The sequence below is a fragment of the Polyergus mexicanus genome, unplaced genomic scaffold (genome assembly GCF_030449975.1).
Source record: "Polyergus mexicanus isolate NDT 795.1 unplaced genomic scaffold, iyPolMexi1.0 SCAF_16, whole genome shotgun sequence".
In the NCBI taxonomy this organism is placed as follows: Eukaryota; Metazoa; Arthropoda; class Insecta; order Hymenoptera; family Formicidae; genus Polyergus; species Polyergus mexicanus.
In genome coordinates, this window is record NW_027223336.1 from 3,660,338 (window position 1) to 3,688,071 (window position 27,734).

At 36.6% G+C, this 27,734-nt stretch overlaps 1 protein-coding gene across 7 annotated transcripts in view; it reads right to left on the reverse strand.

The window, feature by feature from the left end:
- Cmpy (crimpy) overlaps nucleotides 1-27,734 on the reverse strand; it is a 269,291-nt gene that overhangs the window by 214,372 nt on the left and 27,185 nt on the right. For all 7 annotated transcript variants that reach the window (XM_070308937.1, XM_070308936.1, XM_070308935.1 and 4 more), the window contains 2 exons: nucleotides 14,174-14,401; nucleotides 7,178-7,225 (listed from right to left, as the gene is read on the reverse strand). In XM_070308937.1, the coding sequence (XP_070165038.1) occupies nucleotides 7,178-7,225; nucleotides 14,174-14,401 (276 nt within the window). The remainder of the gene's footprint in view (nucleotides 1-7,177; nucleotides 7,226-14,173; nucleotides 14,402-27,734) is intronic.

The following is a 27,734-nucleotide window of genomic DNA, read 5'->3' on the forward strand; positions in this document are numbered from 1 at the left end:
AACGATTGAATCGAGAGGACGGGAAATTTTTAACAAACGGATTTGCTAGATACTCTATACTCTATACAATTGAAATGCGCTCTAGTACAATGTCGGCTGTCTTCTTTCCGGACAATTGAAGTGCCTCTAGGAACTACGAATTTTCCATGAGATGCCCGGAACGACGCGGTCAACGCCGCTAAATGCGCTTCTTGGATTATTTTCAGCGAATACTCAGCAAAGTTTCACTCTCAACTCGAATCAGTTGAATAAGTTGAATAAGTTTCAATTCAAACAACTTTATAACGAAGGAAACTCTACTTATCAGTTACAGTTCGCTTGGAATTATAACGACTTTTGGGATAAAAACTTTTCTTTTTTCTTTTTTTTTTAATTTCTTCCGTTTAATATTTTTTTGTATTTTTTATATATAAAAGTGTTCTGACTTAAATTATAAGTGGGCATAATCGCCGTATATTATGGTACGCTATCTCTAAGTAAATGAGTCGTTGTAACTACGTCCGATCGTTTTTTTTTTATTGTAAGCTTTCTCGTGGAAATGGAAAGAGATTTCAAGCACAAGCGACTATATATCGGATTCGCTCTCGCTTTGTAGAGATTCTTCAAGTTCGGAATAATTTTAAATTACGAACAAAATTAATTCTTTTGCGAAAGCAGTTTCTATGTAGGCGGTAAATTAATACACGGCCAGTGACGGCCTGCGCGTCCCTTGAAACGCCGTTAAAGTTTAACAATCCACTTAAAGCGAAAACAAGCTTCTAATGAAATCAATTCTTGTAAGGAAATAGTTTCTATCGAGAAAGGAGAGGGGGCAATAAATTAATCCACGTTTAATCTCGATCCGACCACGCTTCTTGGATCACTCTTTAAAATGTCAGCTGCAGTTTCATGATTCGCTTGTAACATCGTAATAAAAAAAAAAAATTAATTTAATCAAATCAAATTTTATACAGCCGACTTGTTTGAGATCTTTATTCTACGCCAAATATCGGATATGAAACGCAATCTGTTAAAAAATTCAATCAATTGAGGTCATATTAGATTGTTACATGCATCCATATTCGATTTTTCTTGTATTCGTAAACGTGACTATTAAATGTATTTATTAACGTTCCGTATTAAACGTGTCTATTAAAAACGTATCTGAAAAATAATATTTATTGTAACGCGATGACAAAATGTCCCGCATGACGAGAATTAACCTTACGTTGCCATCAATTTTTATTTATACCTCACGTTGACGAATAAAAAAAATTGTGAATTGCGAATGCAATAAATCCGCGACAAGCCTTTATTTTCGTATCGATTTTCGTATCTATTGCCGACGCCTATTGCACTCATGTCATGCACTCATGGCATTTCGACGTTGAAGCGCAGAGCACTTTATTTCGATGAAACCTCTCCTCTTGACAAATATCTATCTGACGCGCATCGACAAGCCGACTTAATCTCATTGCCAGAAATCGCGCGGGGGAAGAGGATAGGATATCATTTTTATAAACCGCTATGTGCAACATCATTTCTCTCTCTCTCTCTCTCGTAAAAAAACCAAGAAGCGAATGTAGCATTTTCTGTCCTGGAGAAGACAACGTGACCCCTGGCGTCTTGTTACTTTGCTCAATTTCTATTTTCTTATATCGAAGAGATACCGAGTTTCTTTCGTCCTATCCCGTCTCTTCCTCCACAAGCACGATCGGCGCGCGAATAAACAGAGACGTTGCCGCGAACACGAGACAACGTATCCGTTTTATCGAAGCAAATATGCTCGGGATCCGTACGCGCGGATGCCATTTTCCGTCCACATTTCCTTCTCCCCATTTTCCTTAGAAGCGGATTACTCGCTTTCGTCGCCGCAATAGGTAAAACATAAATCCCGAAGATGCTCGGCGAGAGCATCATACACTATAAACGTTACAACTTTACGCTCTGTACCTCTTATTACATTCGAGCCGAATTATCCTTCGCCCTCGTTGAAAATGAAATGAATGTCTGCGTGAAGAAATTAATCTATAATTATGCTCCAATCATCTTTATTATCTTTATTATATAATAAAATCATCTTTATTATTTTTATTAATTAATGCTCTCTAATTACAAACATTTATATAAAACGTATTATCGTAGAAACTTTTACTTCTATAAAGAAATTAATTTCATGTTTTATCAAAGAAAAATTAAGATTCTGATACAAAAATACGATATTGTTGGCTACAAATTCGTAAAGATTCACCTTTCATCGGATGAAATCAAGTTACAAAATTTCCAATTGATAATATTGGCCATGAGGATAATTTTATTAAAACTTTTAGTCGCTTGAAATAAAAACGCGTACATTCGAACTGTCGACTTCTCGTTGCGAGACAGAGTCTACATAACGGCGCGGTATTTCCCACAGTGCACACTTTGATAAAATATGTTATATTATGTGCCCGCGCGGACAATATTAAAGTTTGCCAATGTTTGCGCATTGCCGTCACGTCGTAGTATTTGCAGGAAAATCTCTTTTCCAAGGAGAGAGAGATAGCGAGCAGGTTTATTTAATAACACGGCGTAGAGCAACGCCCGGGGGGAAAAAAAGAATCGCGGGCGAAAGGAGCGCTTCAAAATAACGCTTCTGATAGACGCCGGTAAAAGAGTGGAATCAAAAGGGAACCAACCACCAAGACGCGCTACGCCGTTCGAAGATATCAGAGATCCTCGAGAAAAGTTCGTGAAAGGCGCACCTCGTACACTTTTGTAATTCGAGAAGATGAGATATATATACACACGCCTAAAAGACCGATGGTTCATCGCTTTTGTTACGTTTTTTTCACTTCGTACGTTAATGCTTTCACTTCTAGCATTCCTCAAGTTACAAAAATATCATGCTTAATATAATATATTAGGTATAATAAAGTGCATATATATGAGATTTTTAATATTATTAAGGAGCACTGAGTGGCTGAGCGGTAGAGTATCAGCTTGAATCAATAAAAAATGAAGGAAAATTATCCTAGACCTAAAATTATCCTTGCCGTTCAAGTCTCGCTAGCGCATCCTTTCTTTTGTATCCGGAGTGGAATTAATGTATTTACATGCGCGTGTCTTTTGTCTCTGTGAATCCTATTTTTTAATTTATTCCTTTTCTTAAGAGCGCCCCGAAGCTTTACATTTTACATAATAATATCATTTATTGGCCGTCTGAGTGAGAACTATCTCTATTCGATGCCATTATAATTCTCAAAGTCAAGTCAAGCCCCTGTTATTTTTCCTCTGCTCGGGTTTAGGCTTACACTGATAATCGGAGCTCTGTAGGCTAGCTCTGCTTAATAGCGCGTTGAAATTCCTTACAATATTAAAAACTATAGATTACAGTAATTTGTGCGATACTCGTATAGATTTCTTTCTTTAATTTTTCGTATTAAGATATTTTGGTGAATTAAATTTTTTCGATATCTGCATGTTACACATTTTACGTCAATTGTCGCGTTTTTATATTTTATGGAGCATTTGTGAAATTAATCAAAAAATTTCTCAAGGATTCCTAAACACTTCTATAGTTACATAGAAATAAACAGATTTTTGATCTAGTAAATAAAAACTTGACATCAAAAGGATTAACGAATGTTAGGGAGCGATTTTTCAGCGATGGCGCGGAAAAAGAAGGTACAAGACTTTCGATGGCTTCCCTATTGTAGGAAGCATATTGTCCGGAAGCAAGTGAGAGGAAAGTGATACCGCATTATTACGAAGCAGGGCGAAACTCCATTCAAGGGGAACATTCTCAATAGGATAAAGTGCACGAGCCACGGGCGGTCTCGGCATTCAAAAGGGGAACATATGGAATCTCCCCGTCTATTACAATGTATTTTTATTATATTAAGGTATGTAGAATTTGTATTAATATGCTCTCTTAATCATTTATTTCGTTTATATTGTTTAGAGTTAACGCATTTTGCAAGCATGGAAAGGACACGTTTATCCTATGTTTCGTTCTTTTACGCACCCACAGAAAAGATTTCCGGATCTAATGCTATTACTCTTCAATCTATCATAAAATAGGATCGATATAGCGACAATCATATTTATTATTGAAAAAGGAATATTTTAATCTTAAATGGAAAATTCTTAAATCTAGAATAAAATGCCTAGTAACGTCACCGCGTATCGGTTTCGCGCCGACTATTGTGGCGCTAACATCAAGTTATTCTAAATGCAAGAATATATAAGCTTAGATTTGTATATGTTACTCTTGTCTCAAGATAGTAAGACAATCTTATTTAATTCGAGAGAGAAGAAAAGGAATTATTGATTTAATTTTAAAATTCTTTTATTTTTATACCGCATAAGGTTGCGATACGATTAAATATGTGAAGAATATTTTTTGTCTCGTTATCAGAAATCCTTTGTGAGAGTGCGGCACGCAACTTCTGCCATAAAAATATGTAAATTTTGCATTAAAGTTTTTATTAACTTTACTGAGATTACGATATCGCGCGTATCTAGAAACACCAGTAAAACATGTTCGTGGCAAGATAATTTTAAATTAAGAGGCGACATGCACAACTATTCGCAATGTGAGCATTATAAAGTATTAACAGTATCTGTAATTATATCCTTGTAATTTAAATAGCAGTTTAGAAAAATAATTAACTAACGCTTAGCTCGATAAAATTCGTCCGATTCGCTTATATATTTCATTATCACGTCATATTCATCGCCATTAATGTTGCTCTATTATGGTGCAATAGTAATCTTCGATGTGAGAAAGAAATCGAGCGATCGAGAGAAAAGTTGTCTGGAGGAATTCCACTCGCGGATCGTTCCGTTGAATTTAATGAAGTACGTATTTTGCCATATGCCTTCACATTGGCTCTAGTTGTAAACGTCGGTCCACAGCAATATACGATCGCGCCGACGAACTTTGCCACGCGCGATTACTCTTTGTTACTCCCTTTCGCAACCACCCCGTGAAAACTCTCCGCGAAAACTCGTTGGAGACAGCCGCTCGGCAACCACGACGGTTACGTAGTCGGAGGGAAGTTTTTATCACTCGTCTCTTGCGAAGGGCTACCCGACAAATTAAATTCCTCGCAACTATGCGGAATAATGTAATTGTCCTCTTGCCTTTGAAACAATACCAGCCGGCGCGATTTGCAACGGCAAATATATATGATAATTCTTTTTCCTTTTTGACTCTGAATATAATAATCATTAAACGGAAAAATTGAAGAATACAGAACAACAATCAAAAGTCCAATCATCTCTTTCTTCAAAAAATTAAAAAAATTAATTTCAAGATTAAGAAAAAGAGAGAGAAATATAAAAAAAATTCGATTAATTCTTTTTGAATTAAAAAAAAAAAAAAAAATTAATTAATTAATATTTAATTTTTTTTTAGAACTTTACAAATTCGATAATAATCAAGTCATTTTTCTTCTCGGTCCTTTTAACTGTCGTTTATTCTAAAATTTGTATATACGATCGATAGGGCTCTTTGTAATTTCAACGACAGATAATAGCTCGAAAGAGACAGACAAGTGTGTAACGCGAAGCCGGCCAGTAGCGGCGCAATGCGAAACCCAAGTAAAAAATGGAAAACGATCTTGCCACCTCAATTTCACGGTACATACGTTAAAGCGTAATTTTTTAACACGCCTCGCCGTGACCGGAAATTCTCTGTGAAAAGTTTCGCCGCAAATACGCCGCGGATCCCCCTTTCGTTACAGCCATTCGCCGCTTCGCCGAAAATTTGCCCTCCTTTCCTGCCGTTTCTTATGCGCCGCGCGAAAGAAGCAAACTGTTAGTCGTCTACAAAGGAAAGTTTCTACGCTACTTTTGTTCCTATTTTGCGATAGATAGAGTTTACGAGAGGATGGGAGGGAAAAAGAGGAGAAATATACTCTCGCCTACTAGATTAAATTAGACCTCCTCCATTCCGTGCATCTCGAGTACCGACTGCTTGACCCTCCCGAATCCTTTCCCCGATCCCTGTGAGATAATTCAATTCTATGCCCTGAATCGCTTATATGACTGCCACACAGTTACATTAACGAAAGTGGCCGTTATCCACTTGCACCTAACGGGCTCGACGAAGAAGTGGTAGATGCGTGACGCCGATAAGATGTAATTAGTAGCAGCGTGAGTATTATACTGATATTGCGGAAAATGACGAGAAGAATTTCTCTTTAGTCGCGATATCATCTAAATGATATTATCTCAACATTGATCTCTGATTCGCAAAAACAAATTTGGATTGTACGTATCTCTAACGCCTCACAAATCTTCCCAAATTAGCGATTAAAATATTACTTAATAATATAATTTTAATATATCGTAATATTTTCAAATATATATATATATATACATATATATATATATATACAAATATGTATATTACACAATGGTAATAATAATTTTTCATAATTTTTTTATTGTTTTATATATACTTTCTACGCTTTTATTGTGTGAGACAAATAAAAGATTCTTAAAAAAAGTAAAAATTTGCACAATTATCTCGTAGAAGTAAACGCGAGAATGAAAGAGAGATGCATGATAATCTTTCATTAACGGCGATGCTGGAAGGTAATTTTTCACTAATTTTCATAATGTATAAGATCAATGCTGATACATGTGTCAATTAAATTGGAGTATTTTTATGATGTCAAATATTTTTATCACGTGTAACATGTACATGTATCTGTTACGAGACCGAATACAACGATGAATTATTAGCATTTATGAAAAATGAATAAAACGATGTTATACGATAAAGTTTGATCGATGAAACGTTATGTTAATTGATATAGTGCCTGTTTTCAAAGCCAGAGTATAATGTACCGGCATTATTTCTCGTTTGATCAAGGGTATCAAAATTAATAGAGGTAATCTTGGCGCTATTCCGCTGGATTCTTTTTGCCGATCAATAGCAACATGACAGCGGCTTATTTGTCTACTGCTGAAAGTTTCGAGCTAGTAACACTTGTTAACGGCGAGCACGTATTAATGCTACAAGCTGAACACTGTTAAAGCCACGATACAGTATCAAAGGAAGAGTCGCGCGTAGTTTGCGTAGTGGAACGCGAGCTCGTATAATTTCCCTTTAATCCCTTAAACACGATAGCGGATGAATACTAAACACACTCAATTAAAGCCGCCCGTTCGCGAAAACTTTTGAAATTGGTCGAAAGTAACTCACCCTCAATAGTGGCGCTGCTCGGCGCGTCTCCAGAATTATAGAGGTCATCTGAAACAGAAGTTGGAAGATTATCGGCTGCGGTGATACTCCTTGGTAGAGATGGATATTGGGCATGAATTAATTAACGGGTACTTGCAAAACACTTCATTTGATTAAACTTGAATAGCGCTCCTGGCAAAAGCGTCCATTATTTCGCGATCGGAGATGCCCGAGCGACTTTGTTCTGATCGAGAACTCCTAATAAGTAAAGTAATTCAGTTCGTAATTACGTCCTCCGTAATAATCAGCGACGTACATGCGATTTAGACCTATTAAATTACCAAATCGTATGTCATCCAGCGAAATAATTGTTATTAATCGAAAGATGAATCCTCACAAAAGATTGTATTAATCAATTATTAATCAAAATTGCAAAATCAATTAATAATGAATAAGGAGTAACGAATTATAAGATAAAAAAAAGAATATTAGTAAAATAAGTTGAAATATAGAATAAAAATCAATAGATAAAAAAAGATAAATTTAATTGTGTGTATGAGTGTATTGAAAGTAGTAATTTATATATTTAACTCTAAAATTCTAATTTCAAAATATACTCGCGCCATTTTCAAGATATGTTGACGATACGTGTATATATTTAATTTGATTTAAACATCATTGTATCTTTTGACGATACATCTAGCTTGATAGAAAGAAATAATCCCTAAAAGTTTATGGTGATACCTCAGAATCTGAAAATATTCCTCGCCAAGAATATATTTCACGCTCGTTTTTCCTCGACCGTATTTATGCACGATAAACGACTCGGCCAGCTCTATAAATGTCCTCGCCTTATTAAATATCGCCGCAATTACGGACACCGACGCGTTATAGATTATGAATTTGCTTAGGGATGAGCAATTCAATATTTCGCGCGACCGCGAACGTTTGTTATACAAATATCCGAATGGATTGCCCCCGGGCAGTTAATATGGCGAGTAAATTTTGCACAACATCGACGTGAGTGTTTCAGGCAAATATCGGATTATCCAAAAGTGCAAGCAAATCCGCGAAATAATCTTCCTCGAACGATCGCCACGATATTTGCCGCCGTAACTACTCTTTTCTTTAATCAGCTATCGTGATAAACATTAAATCAATGTTGATAATTTTCTTTAGAAACTTGTAACTCTCGTCTTTTCTTCTTCATCTTTTTACAGTAATCGTATTTTATATATATATATATATATATATGTGCATGTACATTTGTATATGTATATGTAAAATATAAAAATAATACTCAATAATATAAAGCAAAGTACAATTATTTAGAAACGTGTAGTATTTCCGTAACTTCAAATTTTCATTTGAAAACTAAATTTGTCATAACGAACTTTGAATACAAAATATTTCTATTATAGAAACTGGTGCACGTCTTTACATAAATTGGTAAATTATTAAAATCATAAATTTGAATCTATATTTAATAAATCTTGGTATACTTTTCTAGAAATAACAGTTATTCTTAAACTACGCCCACATTTACGTTATTTCAGGTTACTCTAATAGATTATAGGATACGACGTACGACTACACATACTATTGTCCGGTTTCCTATAAGTTGTTTACGTTAAGAGTACCCACACGCGTCGATGTCGCTAATTATACTTGTATCGTGTGCTAATTTTACTATATACTCTCGCACGTATCATTAATTTATAAACGAGAAGAGCTCTAACGAAACAGCGGTCCCATCTTTGTTTTCAAAATAACTTTGTAATTTATCTTACGGTGGCTGCTCTCGAGGATCTTCCCCGGAGATCAAGTTGAATCAATAGGACGTTTGTGTAATGACCCAATTATTGAGGTGCACTAAACATCCTAAGACACTGCAACCACCAATTGATATCCGTATAAATCCGTATCGCACATCCATTCTTCGCAATTAGATAGTCGGACGAATATGACGTCTGACATTTTTAGATTGGACTTGACCGTGTATGAAAATGATTGGCGATACGTCACTCCGTCACGTCTGACCTCGTGTTTATATCGACATGATTGCGTAGTACAATATAATGTCTAAACCAGGCTGGGATCAACGCCGAGGGATCGTTTTCTCACGATCGTGCGACTCTAGTGCGACCGAAAACTCGGTCAAATAAAGATAGATGTACCATGTCCCTAAAGAATATCTAATAATAGGTATTCCAAGCGGGCTGTTTTTAGTTCACTAACATATCTCGTATATATAAGAAATCCACGAGTTTATCGTAAGAAGAGAATTCTGTGAAAGTAATTTCATTGTAATTTGATTTATCTGCAAAAATCGCAAATATACAACCGTATCTTCCGAACAAAAGTAATTTTCTATCTAGTTTCGGTTTATATATAATACTTAATTCGTTCTCTCTTTTCCCCCTCTCTCTCTCCTTTTTTCTAACAGATTAGAGAATATTGTTATACGTATAACACTGACTTTTTTTTAAATTTTAGTATCAAATTGTATGGAATGTTGAAATACTTGTATTACGCTATTTTTAGTCGTCGCTTTGAATATATCGCAAAGATTATTTTACATACGCAAAGGAGAATTTGCGCGCAAAATCAACAGTGCCGGGCTTTCTCAAAGAATGTTCGCGCGCCCTTCGAAATTCTACACGTAGTAAAGTAAAGATCCAAAGGTTTTTCTTAAGACCTTGCCGAGCCAGCACTTCTGACACAATATGACTTTGCGTTGTTTCGCCATACTACGGGAGAGTAAAAAGCGATTGGATTCAAGACGTGAGAGGAGTATCTATGAACGAAGCTACAAAATTGCCACGGGTATAAAGGAACGGGGGATGTCCCGGAATGTTTCATAAACGCTTTCCTTCAACGTTACATTCTTCGACATATGGCGAACGGACGAAAATATATTTCGTATCCGGAAATGAAGATAGTGAAGTGATAAAATGCATCTTTGCATTCTCGCCACGTGAAAAAGAATTATTTCTTCTTTTCTTTAAAAGGTATTAAAATAATCGTGTTTCTTTCTTTGAAAGAATTTAAAAAAACTAAGTCATAGAATATATATAAAGTAAAAGATATATTAATTTTCACCTCGATATTACTTTTAATATAATAAAATATCACTAGAGCTTTATGGATGAGATGCAAGAGGTGTGTGTAAGAGTTTATTAATGATTTTAGAGATATTATAAAATTACAAAGTTTGAAAAAACCTCTTCGCCATTATTTTTGTTCTAATGAGGTATAAGAAAAAGCAACTCGGCCGTAACAGCCACTGTTTAAAGTTTAATGTATGGAAAAGCAATTAAAGCTTTTTCTATTTCAAAGAATGAATAGTAATTACCCACAGCGTTTCACCGTATTCTCGACGATACGTAATCCTGTTGCTGTTCTAGTAATTAGAGATTTAACTTATTAACCAGATACTTTGAACGTTCCGACATTGCCACCCGCAAAGTGAAAATCCACTCGAACAAATTCTTGTCATGTGACGCTAATATACGCTCACTAAGCATCAGCAAAGTTTTATTAGTTCCCGCGATGCGATTTGCAATTTGCTTCATATTCCGTAAATTAGCGCGTCGAATAAGCTTGCCATGGGAACGCCCGACGGCTAGAATTGTTTAGGCCACGATATAAAATGAATCGGGCATAATAGCCTAACGGAAACTGAAATTGAAGGTGTTGCAAAGTCCATCTCCACGTCAAACTTCTAGCTGAGCGTAAATTTCCGCTGTACGCGTTATTAAACGAATTAATTTCTGCTAACGACAGGTCGACCTCGGCAACGACCAATTTTGGCAATATATGTATATATATATATACACACACACACGCACACACACACGAACACATATACACATTACAAACATCGAAGGCAGCTTCATTATGAACTCATTGTTACTCGCAGATTCTAACGAATGAATAAGAGATGCTTGTGGAACATTTGCTGCATATAAATCAACTTGTTAATTATTTTTGAAAGCGTATTATTATTGCGATGTTTATTACAATTAACAATATGCAAAAAATAATATTCAAAAAGTACGAATATATATATTATATATATATATATTTTGTTTAGTTTTGAAAGATAAAAGAGATTTCTTGTTGATACTCGTGCAAGTAAAACTTGTTTTTACAAATCAATACTTTTGTAAAAAAAAAATATTCTCTATAGAGAGAGAGAGAGAGAGAGAGAGAGAGCTCTCTGGTAAAATAAAGAACATTGCGAGACAATTCATGATTCTAATTTAGAAAGTGCCATTTGCGTATGCCTCGATACACCGAAACAAACTCGGCTCGCTGGTTCCTTTGTTCCTCTTTTGGACTTAGGTATTTTACTCGTGTACTTAACTCACCGGCAAAGGAACAATCCGTCTGCCCTTATAGAACGTACGCGATTAAACTTCTCTCAACGAATCGAATTTAACTTTCTGCGTCGGTCGGGGTAACTACTTTTGTTACTCGCTCGCCAACAACCTCGTTACACGTTGAACACCGCACTGCACTGTGCCGAGATGGACTTCTGGAAGTCGCCCTCGAAAAGAGAACGAGTTAACTATTGATTCTGAGCAGCTAGATGAGAGCTCTAATCATAACTGTTACGTCTATACACATAGTTATTTATTTCTTTCGAAATGAACAACTATCTATCAAATCGGAGAGTAACAAGAATCGAATATACGCCTGATCACTTGCAATACGTTTTATATAATATATATATTAATGCAAACAATACATATATGTAAAGTATAAATCCAAAATATAATTACGCTCCCAATGAAATAATACGGATAAATAATCTATTTTCGATTATTAATATTTAATATTTGTGATTAATAACATTAATTATTTTCCAATAATAAATATGTTGATGTTACCAATTTAAGAGACCATGAATGTATTCGTTAATTCAAGAAATTCAATATTAATGATATAATTGAATGACGTAAACGCGCAAAATTCTGACTGCGTTCAATTAATTCTTATAGACGAGAGACGTTCCCAGTGTATCAGAGAACTCATGTTATATAATAAATTAAGAAATGTATAAAAGGAAGTCATTCCAAGTTAGCCGAGTAACACAATCTTCTCCCTCACGTGCTTGTTTTTATGCGTTCTAATCAGAAACGACAGAGCCGATAATGAACGAAGGAATGAACGCGGTGCTCCTAGCTATATCCTTTTCTCATCGATATATCGTCTGTATCCCCTTCAGTCTGGCTTTCCCATTTTTCTTAGCCGTTGTCCTCGCCTTCGTCGCTATTTGTGTTTCCTTTTCATTAACATCGAGCCGTCGTTTGCGCGCCCGACATAGTTTCGCGCGTATTTCATTCGTCTCGTTACCGTTTCACTTTTTCATCCTCGCTCGGACGTTGTATGCGCGTTGACGAGAGGAGAGACAGCACAAAGAACAGCGAAAAGACACGTTCTTCTATAGTAACAATCGATAATAAAAATACAGCAATTAATATCGGACAATAAGGCTACATTGTCCGCATATTAATTATCAATTATCAACTCCTTTGTTCCCAATTGCGATCAACCTTTTATTTGTAGCACACAAAAGCAATAAACAATAAAATCGATCTCTCAAATAAAGTCCGTCCGAAAACTCAAGCTTCAGTTAAACATTCTTAAAAAGTGATGTCATGCAAAAAGTATTTGTAAAAAAAAAGAAAAAAAAGAGACACGAAGTCTTAACAAATATAACCCGCACAAAAAGAAAATCGATGACAAAATAAATAGCCGATCGTAATTATTTGCCGTAATTAACGGAACGCGTCGATAAAATCGCGACGCGTTCAATAAATCGTTCGCGATGTGTTAAAAGCGACAGCAGTTCGAGTTTATTTATTATATTCATGATTCGTAAATTTTATTTGATTATTACAAGTACGCGACGTTACAAGACATTCGCACGATGCAATACATGGACGATTTCTATATCTCCGACTCGTTCGGAAATGACAATGACGACGACGTCGAAGACATCGTCGTTTCGTAGTATAAATCCCTTGACACGTCGTCGTCGTTCCTTTCTACGCGACATCGATTTTCTCTCTGTCCGTGTCAAGTCAGCGATTTTTATCGCAAGATGTGGCGCATGCTCGATACAGATAAATAAATAAAGATAGAGACAACTCTGTGGCAATTCTGAGGAAGCGAAAGCATAATAGCAAATAAACATTGAGCTTTGCATATTGCACATTGACATAACTCACAAGCTATGTGTTTGCCGAGGATATTTTCGATCAATTCATGAATTTATCAATACGATATGAATACTGTCCGTTCAGGAGGAGGAATAAGTCGAGGAATTTAATGCGGTCGAAGATACTTGAAAATACGGTAAACAACCAGACGTACAAGATCGTCTTCATTTCTCCCGGCACAATAATCGAGGGAATGGATGCGACTATAAAACATTTTCTTCGTTTTCAGAAGCATAAAGTCTTCGCTATAAGATCCAATTATGGTAGTTATTTTTTTACGATTCCGTAAAAAAAAAAAAAAAAAAAAAAGGAGACCGGAATTTCTATTACTTTTATGATATATTTATAAACGTAAATTGAGATATCAAGTTTTTATCTCTGCTGATACATAAAATTATTCCATCCAAAGGCTCAATCATCAATCTCCGCGTTTGCAAAGGGACGCAATGGATCGGAACAAATTGTTACGAGCGAAATACACACAAGAAACTCTCACCGATTACACAAGCATCCCGTGCACTGTGATACTGACACAGAGGGGGATAATTAAAATTGATAGCTCGCGCGTTATACGCACATTACGACCGATTCCCTTCCGATAGATGGATGGATGGATAATTCACGCCATTTGACAAATCGGGAGTGAAATTAATTTAGCCATTAGTGCGCTTTGACGCGTATTATCGCGCCGCCGCCTCTCGCGTGTACGCACGCGCGCGCGACAGCAGCATCGCCATACGTACATCACGCGGCGTACATCTTGCATATGGAATGAATGGCATCCTACCGTAAGCAATTTTCGCCTCCAAATTGAGCTTGCACTCGTGTCGCGTCGTGTACATGTAGGGTCGCGGTTCACCCGGGCACCAGGGCACCGACGGACCGCAAACGCATTTGCCAGCGGCCGCTGCATTTCCGCTCTCGGCCGCCGCGGTTCCCTCGCCGATCAGGTTGCAGCCGGGACCCGACATCATCGGCCCGTGCGGACAATGCCTCCTCCATCTGCCCGGGATCTCTGGAAAATGTAATCACACCGGATAACACATGAATATAAATTCTTCATTTTTTTTCCGCTTCACTCCCGGACTTTTGCCAAACTTGAATCGTTTTATTTTTACGTGTATATTTTAGTTATAAATTATAAACTCTATTTCTGATTGGGTTTTTGTATTTTTGTAACCAATCTATCGATATATCTAGCTACATGGACGAGCAAAGAAAGCGGATCGGAATCTCGATGTGAGAGAGAAGATAATTAAAAACCAATAAAAAAAGATTAACATAATTTTTATTATTATTGCAATTGTATTATTGATTTTAATTATTAACTCTTCGTTAAATATTGACAGTAAATAATTGTAATGAATTAATTTGAAACGTTCGTAAAGTATAATTTGAGATTGTAGAAATCGACGGATAGAATGTCGCGCGATATGTGCCGATTAAGTCAGTCTTATCGATTAACGTGCAACATGTGACTATGCAGCTTTATTATTTATCCGCCTGATATCGCATAATGTTACCCTTTTCGCGCGCGATTAGATCCTGGCGAGCGACGTGATTTTCGGCATGCTTAAGTAGATATATAAACAACGTGTTTACGCGTGATGTTTGTTATCGGCCTGTATAAGTACACTTATCGCGGAATGTCAAGCGATCGAGTTAATTTCATATCATGATATCGCGATGCACTGTCATTGGCAGATTATTATTGCACGCATCAAACGGTGAGATTGAAAAATCGACATAGCGAAATATTTTTGCATAACATCGATCGGCTCATGTCTCTTCCAGAAAAAAAAAAAAAGAGTTCTCTGCCTATGTTTATATACCGTGCGTATAGTTTATGATTTATATAACAACGCAGGCAACGCATTGCGAGAGAGAAATTCCAGGTGATGCGTGCGAGTTTATATCGGGAATTTGCAAAGCGCGATAAAGACGGCGGTAAAATTTCCGAATCATTCCAGCATCCGTGACGAATTCATCGGCGGAGCGAATCGAGCGCATCGATATAACGACGCAATTACAAGATCGTCAACATCATCGGGCACCGTGCATACATTGTTCGTCGTCGTCGTCGTCGTCGTCGGATCAGAAACGGAGGAGAGTTCCGTTGATATACCCGAGGGAGTATAATGCGATCGCCTAATGAGACGTAGTGTGTACCCGGACGACAAAAGCGAATTCAATTGCGTTCGTTTGTACTAGCCGCGCACTAGTAACCGAAAGAAATGCCGAGAAAAAGAAGAGGTAGAAGAAGAAAAGAAAATGAGACACAAAGAGAAAGAGAGAGAAAATACGTTTAAGCGCGAACGTCGTCAGTACTTTAAAGAGAAAGGACAGCAGTTAATTTTCACCGTTCGCGCAAAATAATCTCGAGGAAGAAAAAAAAAAAAAAAAAAAGAGAAGTGCAATAGAACGGGCAGAAACGGAAACCAACGGGACGATCGACCAACCGGATGGTAAATCGAGGCCGAGTTGTTGGACACGAAGGGCGATTACGACCTATCGCGATAACCTGATACCTGCCGCACCTTCGACTATTCCGCGTTTCGATCGATAAGTTTAATAATCCACAGACGGCCTGCGAGCGGAGAAAATCGAATTTGCCGATCGGTTTGCCCTCTGGGCGTCGTGCTAAATGCGAATTCATTCCGAGCTAATGGCTGGAAATGCGCTCCTGTCTAATTGCCCACTAGCAGGGCCAGATATACGTTGCGAGTACGCAAGCCGGGAACGCAACCGAACCACGACGGTATTCGATTGAGAGAATCCAGGATAGTATCGCGCGAGGAAGTCCATCCCAAGGATGGACCGCTAAAGTGACTGGACGTGACCAAGTTCACCGCAGAATTGCGCTTCTTCTTCAGGATAATACTTTAGAAATTACCAGTATGGTTCGCATCAATCATTGGTAAATTTGCTTTACCTATTCGAGAGAGAGAGAGAGAAAGAAAGAGAATTTAAAATTGTATTTTATAGATTTTATTCGGTCACGTAATCTTTTCTATCGCGTTTCAACTTTATAAATATTATCATACCAAGAATCTTTCACTTTATGCTTATCGTACTATGTTACTCGAACAATATCAGAAAGTGGATGTTAATTTAAAATTTATACCATTTATATAAATATTTAGATTAGGTAAAACAATCGATCGAATATCGGAGATAAAAATTTCTTGCATAAGAATATATTCATAATTTCATAAATATGAAATCATCAATCTCCTTATTAAAAGAGAAATTAATTAAATCTTTTCTTTAAAAGCATTTGATTAATTCTTCTCTTCGTGAAGAATGTAATTTTTGATGAGAAACGCGTTAGAGTCGTCACTTTTTATGTAAATTCATTTCGAGATAATGGACTGTGCGCGCGACGATCAATTGACCGTACGGGATGCACATTTCCGCTTTTACGTACATTACGCTGTCGATCCTTCCGGAATAGCGAAATTCGAGAAGTCAGAATGCATTACGGTTGTACCGTGCAATCGGCTTTAGTGAAGGTGTGTTTGGTCTCTTGTCCCGGTGTCAGTAATCCGTTAAATCGCTAGCCACTTCGTTAAATCGTCAATGTGAGACACTTACATTTCTCTCACTAAATTTTCTTTCAGGGATTTACACATTCATAGGAAAATGTTTGCATATACATAAAATAAACTTCAAGCAGATTATTTTAGATTTATGCGCGCATCGATGCGCGCATAAAAGGTCTTAATAAACTTAACGAATACTAACATTAATTTTTTGCTATTGTTCTTATTTTAAATTAAACAAGACTGCTTTTTAAAAATTCCATTTTTAAAAATTTTAAATGTGATCCGACTCTCTCTCTCTCTCTCTTAATCTGTTTAACAAGTTCAATTTATTTTATATAACTGAGAGGTAAATAAATAAATATATAAAGGGTGTTTCATGTCAGGTCAATGAAATTTCAGGATCTTGTAGGAAATTGAATTTGGGACAAAAATGTTAACATAGGTCCGGAAAAGCTTTGTTAAAAAGTTATAGCTAATAAACTCTCTGTAAATAATTAGTTATGATCAGAATTTAAATAATAAGAACATATCTATGTTTGCATTACGAATGTAGTGTTTACACAAAGACCATCGAAAGGTTATCAGAATTAAATGAAATTGGTGTAATTTAGTTTGTTATTTAATTATCCATCCGATTTATTTTGTTACTTTTTTTACAAATGAATAAACGGTTCTTAAGTTATTTTTAAATACTATCAAAAAAAAAAACGTGATTTTTTTCAAAGTTCATTTTTAGCTATAACCTTTTAACAAAGCATTTCCGGATCTATATTTGTAGAAATTTTTTTATGCCAAATTCAATTTCCTATGAGACCCTGAAGTTTCATTGACCTCTGACCTGGAATATCCTGTATATACAATATATACATAATATATGATAATTATTATTACCGCAATATATATGAGATAAGCATTAGAACGATAAATATTTGAAGACAGTATATTCAGATTTAATGTAGATAACATTAACCCAGTAACTCTCTTTTTTAACTGCAAAATAATTAACGCATCGATTAATAAATCTGTGATGATAGGGAGAAAATAACATTGATTGATAAATAAATGCGCCTTTTATGCAGATCTATTTTGCATTAATTTTCGATAATTACAATGTAAAGCCGCCGCAAACCCTGAATGCTGAAATATTGCCGCAGCGACAAGCGTATACGATATAATGAAACATTTTATACGCTCATTACACGTGAGTGACACGTGAGTTTATACGGCTGCTACAGAGGGCCATTTAGAGCACAGTGACGTTTCACGTTGGCGCGGCGAAATGCAGATTTCCAAAGTAAACGAAATTACGACAAATAATGATTTTCTCCATCGCCGATAAGTACAATATAATTACCGCGGCGAGAGGAGCGGCTTATTAATCAACCAATTCGGATGTATTATAAGAGCGACAGAAGAATCATGCGTCGTCGAAAGAAGACGAAGTTACCGGGATACACCCTTAGATTTTTTTACAAACCCCATCTGCATAACGTAACGCGGAAAAATGACGCGCAGAATGCGCCCATATTTGTATATATATATATTTTTTTTTTTTTTGAGTCTTTGTACAAGTGAAACTTGTATTTATGTTTGAAGCTATGTTTTGAGTTAACCCGAAAACCGTATCTGTCAATATGACTTTCTTTAATGGTTTTACGCTCCTTGCACGTGCGTATATATGATAAGGCAATTTTTCTTTAACGATCACGTCGAATCGGATCGTAAAAGCAGCTTCTGTGTACTCTTGCTGATAAAAATATCTTTTTATTATTTCTAGATCTCCTCGTCTACCTGAAAGTACAAGTATATCCCGTGTCATCGAAGTCTTCAAGCAGAAATAAAAGATTCACGGATCGAATTCGTGTAGTCCTAAAACGTGAGTATTCGGCTTCAATATTTTCTCGCATTGCAACGCGGAACATAAAGTCGGTGGAAGTCGTGTAGCGCGTTCGCGATTGGAAACATAGCATGGATCTCGAGATTGCTTGACCCCGTGACGTCCCCGTATTTCGGTATTTGTCCTAGGACGCGTCTATCTCGTTAAATTGGATCTCGAGTATCCTCGAATGCCACGAGTTCCATAACTTTGGGAATAATCCAATAAATTTAAACAATAAAAAAATCTTAAAGAAATGTAACGCACTCCATGTATTATCTAAACTTTTCTCGAAATTATAATTCTGTCCTTATTAATAAAATACTCGTTAATAAAAAATAGTTTTATATTCTTCTCTTCTCAGCAACCTTTTATTTCATCTAACTTAGAAATGGAAATAACAAATGAATGTAAATTATTTCAGACGCATTCAAGTCACACTATTGTGAAGAGGAAAAAATGTTATGTTTTTAATAATTTTAAAATACTTCTCGACAAATAAAAAATTAATCTGTCTCACAAGTCGGGAAAAAGAGGAAAATCTGTTTTTCCAAGCATGAGCGGGTAAAAAAAGTAAAACAAAGACAGACAGAAGAAGAGAGAGAGAGAGAGAGAGAGAGAGAAACTCTTGTGTGGGTGGCAGTTGTTTCTGCAGCATATGTAATGTATGATACTTGAGAAAATTATGGTACGTTTAATGGATACGACACGATCTCGTTGAAAACGGTGTCTCTCATATATGTATATATATATATCTTTGACAGTGCATGCTTGCGCTCTCTCAAGTACTCACAAGTGTTCGCGCGTGCGGTTTCATTTTCCCTCAAACGCAATGATGCCGCGCATTGCGTCGAGTGATCAATATTTACAGAATTATTTTCACGATAGAGTAGATACTACATAAGCTTTCGATGTATCGTATACGGCTTACAAAAGTAAATTGGGAGAGTAACTCTATAAATAACGAATGGAAGCGCAGCTTTTGCAAACTCAAAATCAATCTGTTAAACTGTAAATGTTAATGGAATATTAAAGGCCTGCTCAATATATGCAGATTTATATCTATATATTGCAATCACGTATATATATAGTATTAAGCATTAACGTAGTAATTATTTATTATGATTAAGATATAATGTTATGTGTATGATTATATGATTAAAATAATATCATATAAAACATCTTTATATTTTAAACCAAAAAAATTACACGTTTCTTTAATTGGTAAAATTAATTTTTTTATATCGCATACAAGTCGATCTCGTACGGTTCGACATACATGTTCTGTGTAATTCGTAAAACGAGAGACAATTGTTATAACTTGAAAAATGAATTACCTTCACGAAAGCACAAACAAACATGGAAATTTTTTATTTCAACGTACTCGTTTTCCTTATATTGTACATTCGTGATTTTTCTTCTTCTATATAATTCCGCAGCTATCCCTGCCAACAGAATTTTTGTTCAAAATTTCGGTACACAGAGCGGCTATGTGATCTGTGCCTCTGGTACTATCAGTTTGCAAATACATTTTGCAGGTAGATATTCGTTTCGTCTCGATGTAACACAGCACCAAGCATAATGTGTAAAGCGTGATATTTTTGTTCTATGCCAAGATTCTTTTTCAATTTTTTACGCAAACATTGTAAGCGTGCTTGACAAGCGGCTGAACAATTCGTGCTATTTTGATCCCCCCCCCCCCCAAAAAAAAAGAAAAAAGAAAAACGAGATAAAAAGCACTAACACGCGAGTAACGCGTATTTTATTTTCATATTTCTTATACGGTAAATTTCGAGATATGAATTCTTAAATACGATATCGAGTTTAGTGTCGATTATTTTTACGAAATCATATAGCGAGTCCTTCTTTAATGATTAATAAAATTAACGCAAATAATGATTAATAATAAATGAACACAATAGCAAATATTCGCCAGTTTTCCCTTACGCGAGAAGTTTTAAAAGTTAGAAAGCTCGTTATCCGAGAATTTCGGCAAAATTAACATTCATTCGGATATTAACGTTGTGCGCGATTTTCGTGAATGCGGTCGTCGAGATCCTCTCTGGGAAACTGCTGCGTTGCATCCTAATTGACTGGTCGAAATCGAGGTTTACCTACAAGCGTAGTTATGCGCGATTCGACGAAATCGTCATTAAATGATAACTATCCACGCTAATCCTTCTCATTATACCCATTCATCGATTTTCCGAGAGCATTATCGAATTTCAGTGATTTCTATCGGGTTTCACGAGACTTTCGTCAATTATCACGCGGTCAAGCAGTGCAAAAAATGCTATAACAGGATACTCTGTTCGATAACAATTGGCAATCCGTAATGAATTTCTCTACAAGCGTGTATTTATATACGTATTATTAATTTTGAATCGATAATTGTTTTAATAATCACTGCTAAATTAAAAAAACAATGATATTTAATACGAGAGTGTAAAACGATAAAAAAATTATGGATTTGTAATTGGAATCAATGTAGAGCGTAACTAATGTGAGACATCTGATAGAATTATTTTGCAAAATAGGTCACGCATTGATTTATTATATAATTCTATACTCGTGCGTATGTGTGTGTGCATGTATGCATATAATGTATAACTACATACTACTACCCTTTATTTCTTACGTTACATGCCTTCAATTTTTAATGGATGTCCGAATAACAAAATCCAAGCATTTTTCAACCGTTTCACATTTATGTACAAAATGTTACTTTATCGTACAACATTTCTGATATGCGCCTGTCACAATAAATTTGTTTTCAGATTATTTTACCGAAGAGAGGAGAATACAACTCGTTATTTATTTTTAATCGTACCATATTTTTTACGCTTCAAGAACGCGCAACACACGCACTCGCACAAAACGAACTAACTTGGATATAGTTAAAAAAAAAAAAAAAAAAAACCAAGAAAGAGAATATTAGATAATATTCCGTAAATTCCAAATATTGTCCTTGATATTCGATGCACGGCGGTACATTCGTGCAAAGATCGCGCGCATTTTTTTCACTCACAGCCATATCGACTGAATTCTATACGCTTTTACAGCGCTTTTGCGACAAAAATTGCAGTTTGTCCCGTTTTGCCACTGGCCTATCAGCGTCCTATCAGATTTATCTCGGCAATCTATCCGGATGCACACTGTTGCTGTAACGTCCCATATGCGTCACGTCGCATCCCATGTCCCGTGCCAACTCACCAACCGATTGTAACTATCGCACACACGCGCGCAAAAACGTAATACAGGTCGGTGTATAATACGGCACAGCTTGAAGCACCAACGATTCGCGTGAAATAAAACAGCCAATCGATTGCACGCACACACATGCGCACGTGAATCATATATCGCGAATATATGCTAGAATGTAACGCATCAGATCCTTAAAAAGAATAGCACTGTGTTTACGAAACCTCTATTCCTTTGCCAGAACCTGTCTGGTCTTCGTTAATATTAATAACATATTACGTTTAAAACTGATTTTGATTACATCACTAAATTTAGTATAAGCATCATTTTATCCGCATTTATATGAAATATAGATTTATTTAATTGAGTTTTGGAATAAATTTATAGAAACTAAACACATATATGTTTGTAGGAGGAAGATAGTAATTAAATTATATAAAGCTCTAAATATAAATAGTGATATATATTTCGACGAGTAGTTTAAAGTTCTCCTCCTCTATTCAACCGCATAGTATTAATTTACCTTTTAATCGCGGAACTTTAGAAACTGAGAGCAATTAAATACGCGAGCACCGTTTTCTCCGCGACGTGGAGTGGCAATTCGAGAAAAAAAAGGTCGAGTATTTCATTAAAAATACCCGCGCAACAACAATTGTCGAGTCGGAGTACATACATACCTTGGAATAAAATTTTTTAATTAACATCCCTAACGAAAAAATGTATGTCTCCGTGCGTCGCTGTGTGCGAGAAAGAAAATACAATATTTCTAGAAATTAAACACGGATTCCTTTTTAGCAATTTTGGCATGCGGACGACGTACGTTCTCTCGTTACGTCACCGAACCGAGAAGAGCTCAATTCGAGGCGAGGAAGACTCCCCCTTCGGCTAAGGGATATATTTTATACACCGCGTATCTCCACGTACCGCCGTATGCCTGCGGGATGTAAAACGAATCCTTAGCTTAAAACAGTACATGCCCACGCGATACGCATGCGGCGCATTTATAGATTTCCCAACCGTTGCAACATCGCCCCGCGGGATACAACGTAATCATGCATCAGTGGTAACATGATGGGCCCGGTATTTTGCGGTTCGCAACGGCAAAATAAACCACTGGGGCTTTTCTTCCGACTTCCGGTTTTATATCCCCTCGCATATCCATTTTTATCTCGCGCTACGCGTACGTCAAGGACGTGACTTAATTTAACTTAACAATCCCCGCGTTACGCGAGACACGCGCGTGTGTTATTCGCTCGTTTGTGCGCGTGATTAAAAAGCCGCGACTTCTCCGCTGAACCGAAAATAACCGATAATCAATCCTACACTGGGGAGCGAAGTTATCAAAGAATATAAAAATCTCTCGTTTCATTCTCTCTAAACATTTGTCTCGATAATTTTGACTAACGAAACCCCGTGTAAATTAATTGCGTAGTTGGAAGATTTATCTTTTCTTGTTAAAAAATATGCCAATAAAAATTTTTGTATCAAATATTTAACACGTTTATGCAATATTAACATATTGCAGTTGTATTAATTAAACTCAAATGTTTTAAATTATGAAAAAATGTAAAAATAATGTGCAAATATTTTTAATTTTACGCAATATATATGTTACGTATTATTAATGGCAGGATTTATCTGTTAAAATTTATAGAAAAGAAATGTTGATTTTATTTTTATAATAGGAGTGAGAGCGACTACAAATCGTCAATAACTTTTTTTTCTAATTCTAAGTTAATTTTATCATTAAAAATATGTTGATTTTACAAAAAATTTATTTCCAGTTATTATGAAGTATGTATTCGTTTTGTGCGAAAATATTGAGATGGTAATATTGTTACCATTTATAACATATCCATATTATGTTAAATTAACATGAAAATTTGTGTGGATCGTTTAAAATATATATTGTACATGTTAAAACATAACACAAATTCTCGCATGCGCATTCGTGCATATAAAATGCTCAATCGTCGTGAATCAATTTTCCAGCACTCGCTATCATTGTCGCAATAATAAAAATGACGATAACAAATCGCATGGGCGAACAAGGTTACAGCTCATCGTGACGTTACATCGTCTATTTCACGATGCATCAACTCCGCGAATGCGTTATCTTCGCGAGCGCGTGACGGAGGGTTGTTGCGCGTCTCCGAATTTATGCGCCCCCCTGTCGGTTCAATTTTTCAATCCGTAATGGCGCGCGTTTTATCGCGCACCCACCGCAAAATCCACCGACTTACTCGACTTACTTACCCTCTCGCGTACAATCGCCGAGAGAACATTCCCTTGCATCGCGGCGGTTATTTATCGCGCGACATTTACCCGACTCTCTCTCTCTCTCTCTCTCTCTCTCGCCCGTTTATAGACTCCCCGCAAGACGACGAGGCGTACAACGATAATGGGTTTCGATACCGTTGGCGTAGCTAGCCGCGTACATATATTCGATAATAGTAGTGGTGGTGGTGGTGGTGGTCTTGTCACGCGAAATAAAGGTACTTACACATTTCTTCCTCTCTCGGAATTGCTACTATTCGATCACGCTTACGTATTCGGTCTGTATCCCGGCGGCTGTATATCGGAGCTTCTACAGTTTCATGTAGCGTGTACACGTTGGGAGGAACAGTGATCTATGCGTATAGTATACTTATTGTCAATGTACACGCGTACGCGTATCGCCACGTGCGCGTACACCCCGATGTATGCTGATGCGCGCATCGTGTGTTGGTAGAGAACGGCGATTTACTCTATCCACCCACCTACCTACTTAAGCGGCTAGTTCTCGAGATTTGTTGCTTGACATTGAGAAAGTGGCGTTCGCGTACTGGTAACAGTGTATATAACCGTCTGCCAATGCGCGGAGTCGACAGAGGCTCTCGCGGCAACGATCGTCCACCGGAAAATACGCAATGTGTAACGTACACCTTCGCCGAGACTCGATTACGCCCGAGTCACGTACTCGCGTTAATCCCGATCACACGGTGGGCTTTCGACTGGAGCGACCCGAGAATTTTATCCGATCTCTCGAGCTGACGTTGTAAAAGTATTGTAGTAGAATCTTACGCAAATACCTCTAAATGATCGTCCACGTCGGAGAAGGTGCTCTTACCGGATTTACACAAAGTTTATTTTTTTCTCGGCGAAAGTTCGACGAAGCTGCGAAAAGGAAAGAACTAAAGATATGCCCGAAAAGTATTTCGACACGTGATAATCGTTTCACATACTTCTCTCGAGCAGTTCGGCGAAGGACGCGTCTAGATTCTCGTTCGAGAATCATTCGTGATTTCATATGACATTATTAGAGAATGTGAGTGTGTTGCGCGTCTCTATATAAGATATCTTTGTATAAGGGGCCAAAACGTGTCGCCCGAAAACTGCCATTTATACCAGTGGCTATTATGCGTCCCGAAACACACGTATACTCCGATTCTCGAACCGGCTCTCCCCTCGTCGGTCCATCTCATCTTGAAAACGAGCTTTGCCGCTTGCGAAAGTCGAATCCGTCCATTTTCCGTCTCCGCGCGATCTTCACGAATTTTACATGCGCGGAAATCGAATATCCGGCTTTACTTGCGACGAATCGTAAATCGTTGACGGGAGTTTACGGTCGTTTCTACATCGTCGATTAAGCCGGGTGCTCGTATCGTGCGTTCACCGATCGAAACTTGGCTTGAGGAACCTCGACTTACATTCCGCTCGAAATTGGCCCCACTTAATGTTATCGCACGTTAGCGACAAGAATAAAGTTTTAACGCCGGGCTGATCATTAACCCTGATGTAATACATTACAGTGCGAAACCAAAGTTAGTGATTTCTCTTCGCGCTATTTTATCGCCTTTTAACGTTTCTTTCTTTTTATCTCCTCTTTAGCGCAGAATAGTTATACGCGTCCACAATTACGAATAAAAACGCAAATGACTGTACTTGTTGTAAAAATAGATTTGTGCTGAATAAATTATAACCTTGCGCGTAATTGTTTAATTATTCTCGCGTGATTAATTATTTGAAATGTAAGACATAATGAAGAATTTATTTAAGATGACCAATACATCATATCTGAAAATATCTATAGAATAAATTTCTCTCTCTCTCTCTCTCTCTCTCTGCACTTAATAGTTTATATCTATAAACCGAATAATATAAAGTTAACAAAATGAAATTTCACATGTATTGGCTTCCGTTATAATTATTTCGAGAATATATATCAATAATGCCTTTTATTAGATTCTCCTTATATCATAAATGACAAATAAAAAAAGAAAATAAAATTATTATAAGAACCTTGCGTGTTACTACTACGTTATTACATTTATATAACTAATTTATACAAAACTATGATAAGCGCATGATCGATTCTCGTCGTATGCGACACGTTTTTAACCCAGCTCGGCACCACTCGCCGATCAATTCTCATGCATCCGGGTTAATTAATTAATGCATTTCCCCGTGAGCCGTAACAAATCTCGCCAATTGTGGAAGCAACGATAAACACTGGTAATATCGAGGTACACGCCGAACTGATTTACCGCAAGCCATCGCTTTGTTTATGAATATTTCAGCGAAGCATACCGTCCGATACCGCAAACATGTACGTCCATCTCGTACTACGGCCAATTGAATATTGCATCGTGAGATCAACAAACACAAGATCCGCGGTGACAATTGTATTGCCCTTTCAAACCAAAAAGATGTATCGTTTACTGTGAATTTTTTCATCGTTTTTAAAAATATCAAAAAAATTATTCGCAACTTACAAACGCATTTTCCTTAGTAAAATATATATTGTATTTTTTTATACGCTTAAAAAATTCATTCTTCTTTCTCAAATCAAGTTGTAGTTTAAAAATATTATTCTCAATTTTATCTTTATTAATGCACTTTAAAAATATTATTCTGAATTTTATCTTTATTAATGAGAAATTATTCTTCGATCTTCAACGAATATCGCGTAAAGTCTGCACTACAAATATCCTTTTATAGCAAAATAATTAGTTTAGAGGAAACTGCGATAGATATTTATGTTAAGAGGACCTCCTGTAATGCTGCATAAAACATGCTCGCGCCCATATATGGTGGAGGGTGTTTCCTAATATGTGAAAAGTATTGCAATAGTGGATTCAGAATACAAAAATAATAAAAGAAGTTCATATAAACATATGTTCGATATGATCTTCTTTTCGAGTTACAGCCTGTTTTATTTTCCAATATTTTCCGCATACAAAAGTCTAATTCTCACTGTATTATCATCGAGAAATCCATATATGAGATGCATGTCTGCCATTTCATTGTCTAACCAAGCCATAATTTTTACTTTAAACATAGACTGCGTTAATAGCGCTAACATACGATACGAATATTTTACTTTCACTGAGCACAAGATACGAACCGTACCACTTACAATACAAATAGCACGTGTTTATGTTTATAAATTACCAAGACCTCAAATTCTTCAAATCTTGAAGATAAACAGCAAACCGATAATCAAGTATGATATCTTAACTCTGTTAGAAAATAAAACAGGCTGTAATCCGGAAACAAAATCATATCGGACATATGTTTATATGAACTTTTTTTCTTATTTTTGTATCCTGAATCCACCACAGCAATACTTCCCACTTGTTAGAAAACACCCTCTATGTACCGTGGGCACGCATACGTAAATATGTACGTCGCTCTTTCTATATCGGTAGTGGTACGCGCGTCGAGATTTTTTTCTCGGCGAAATG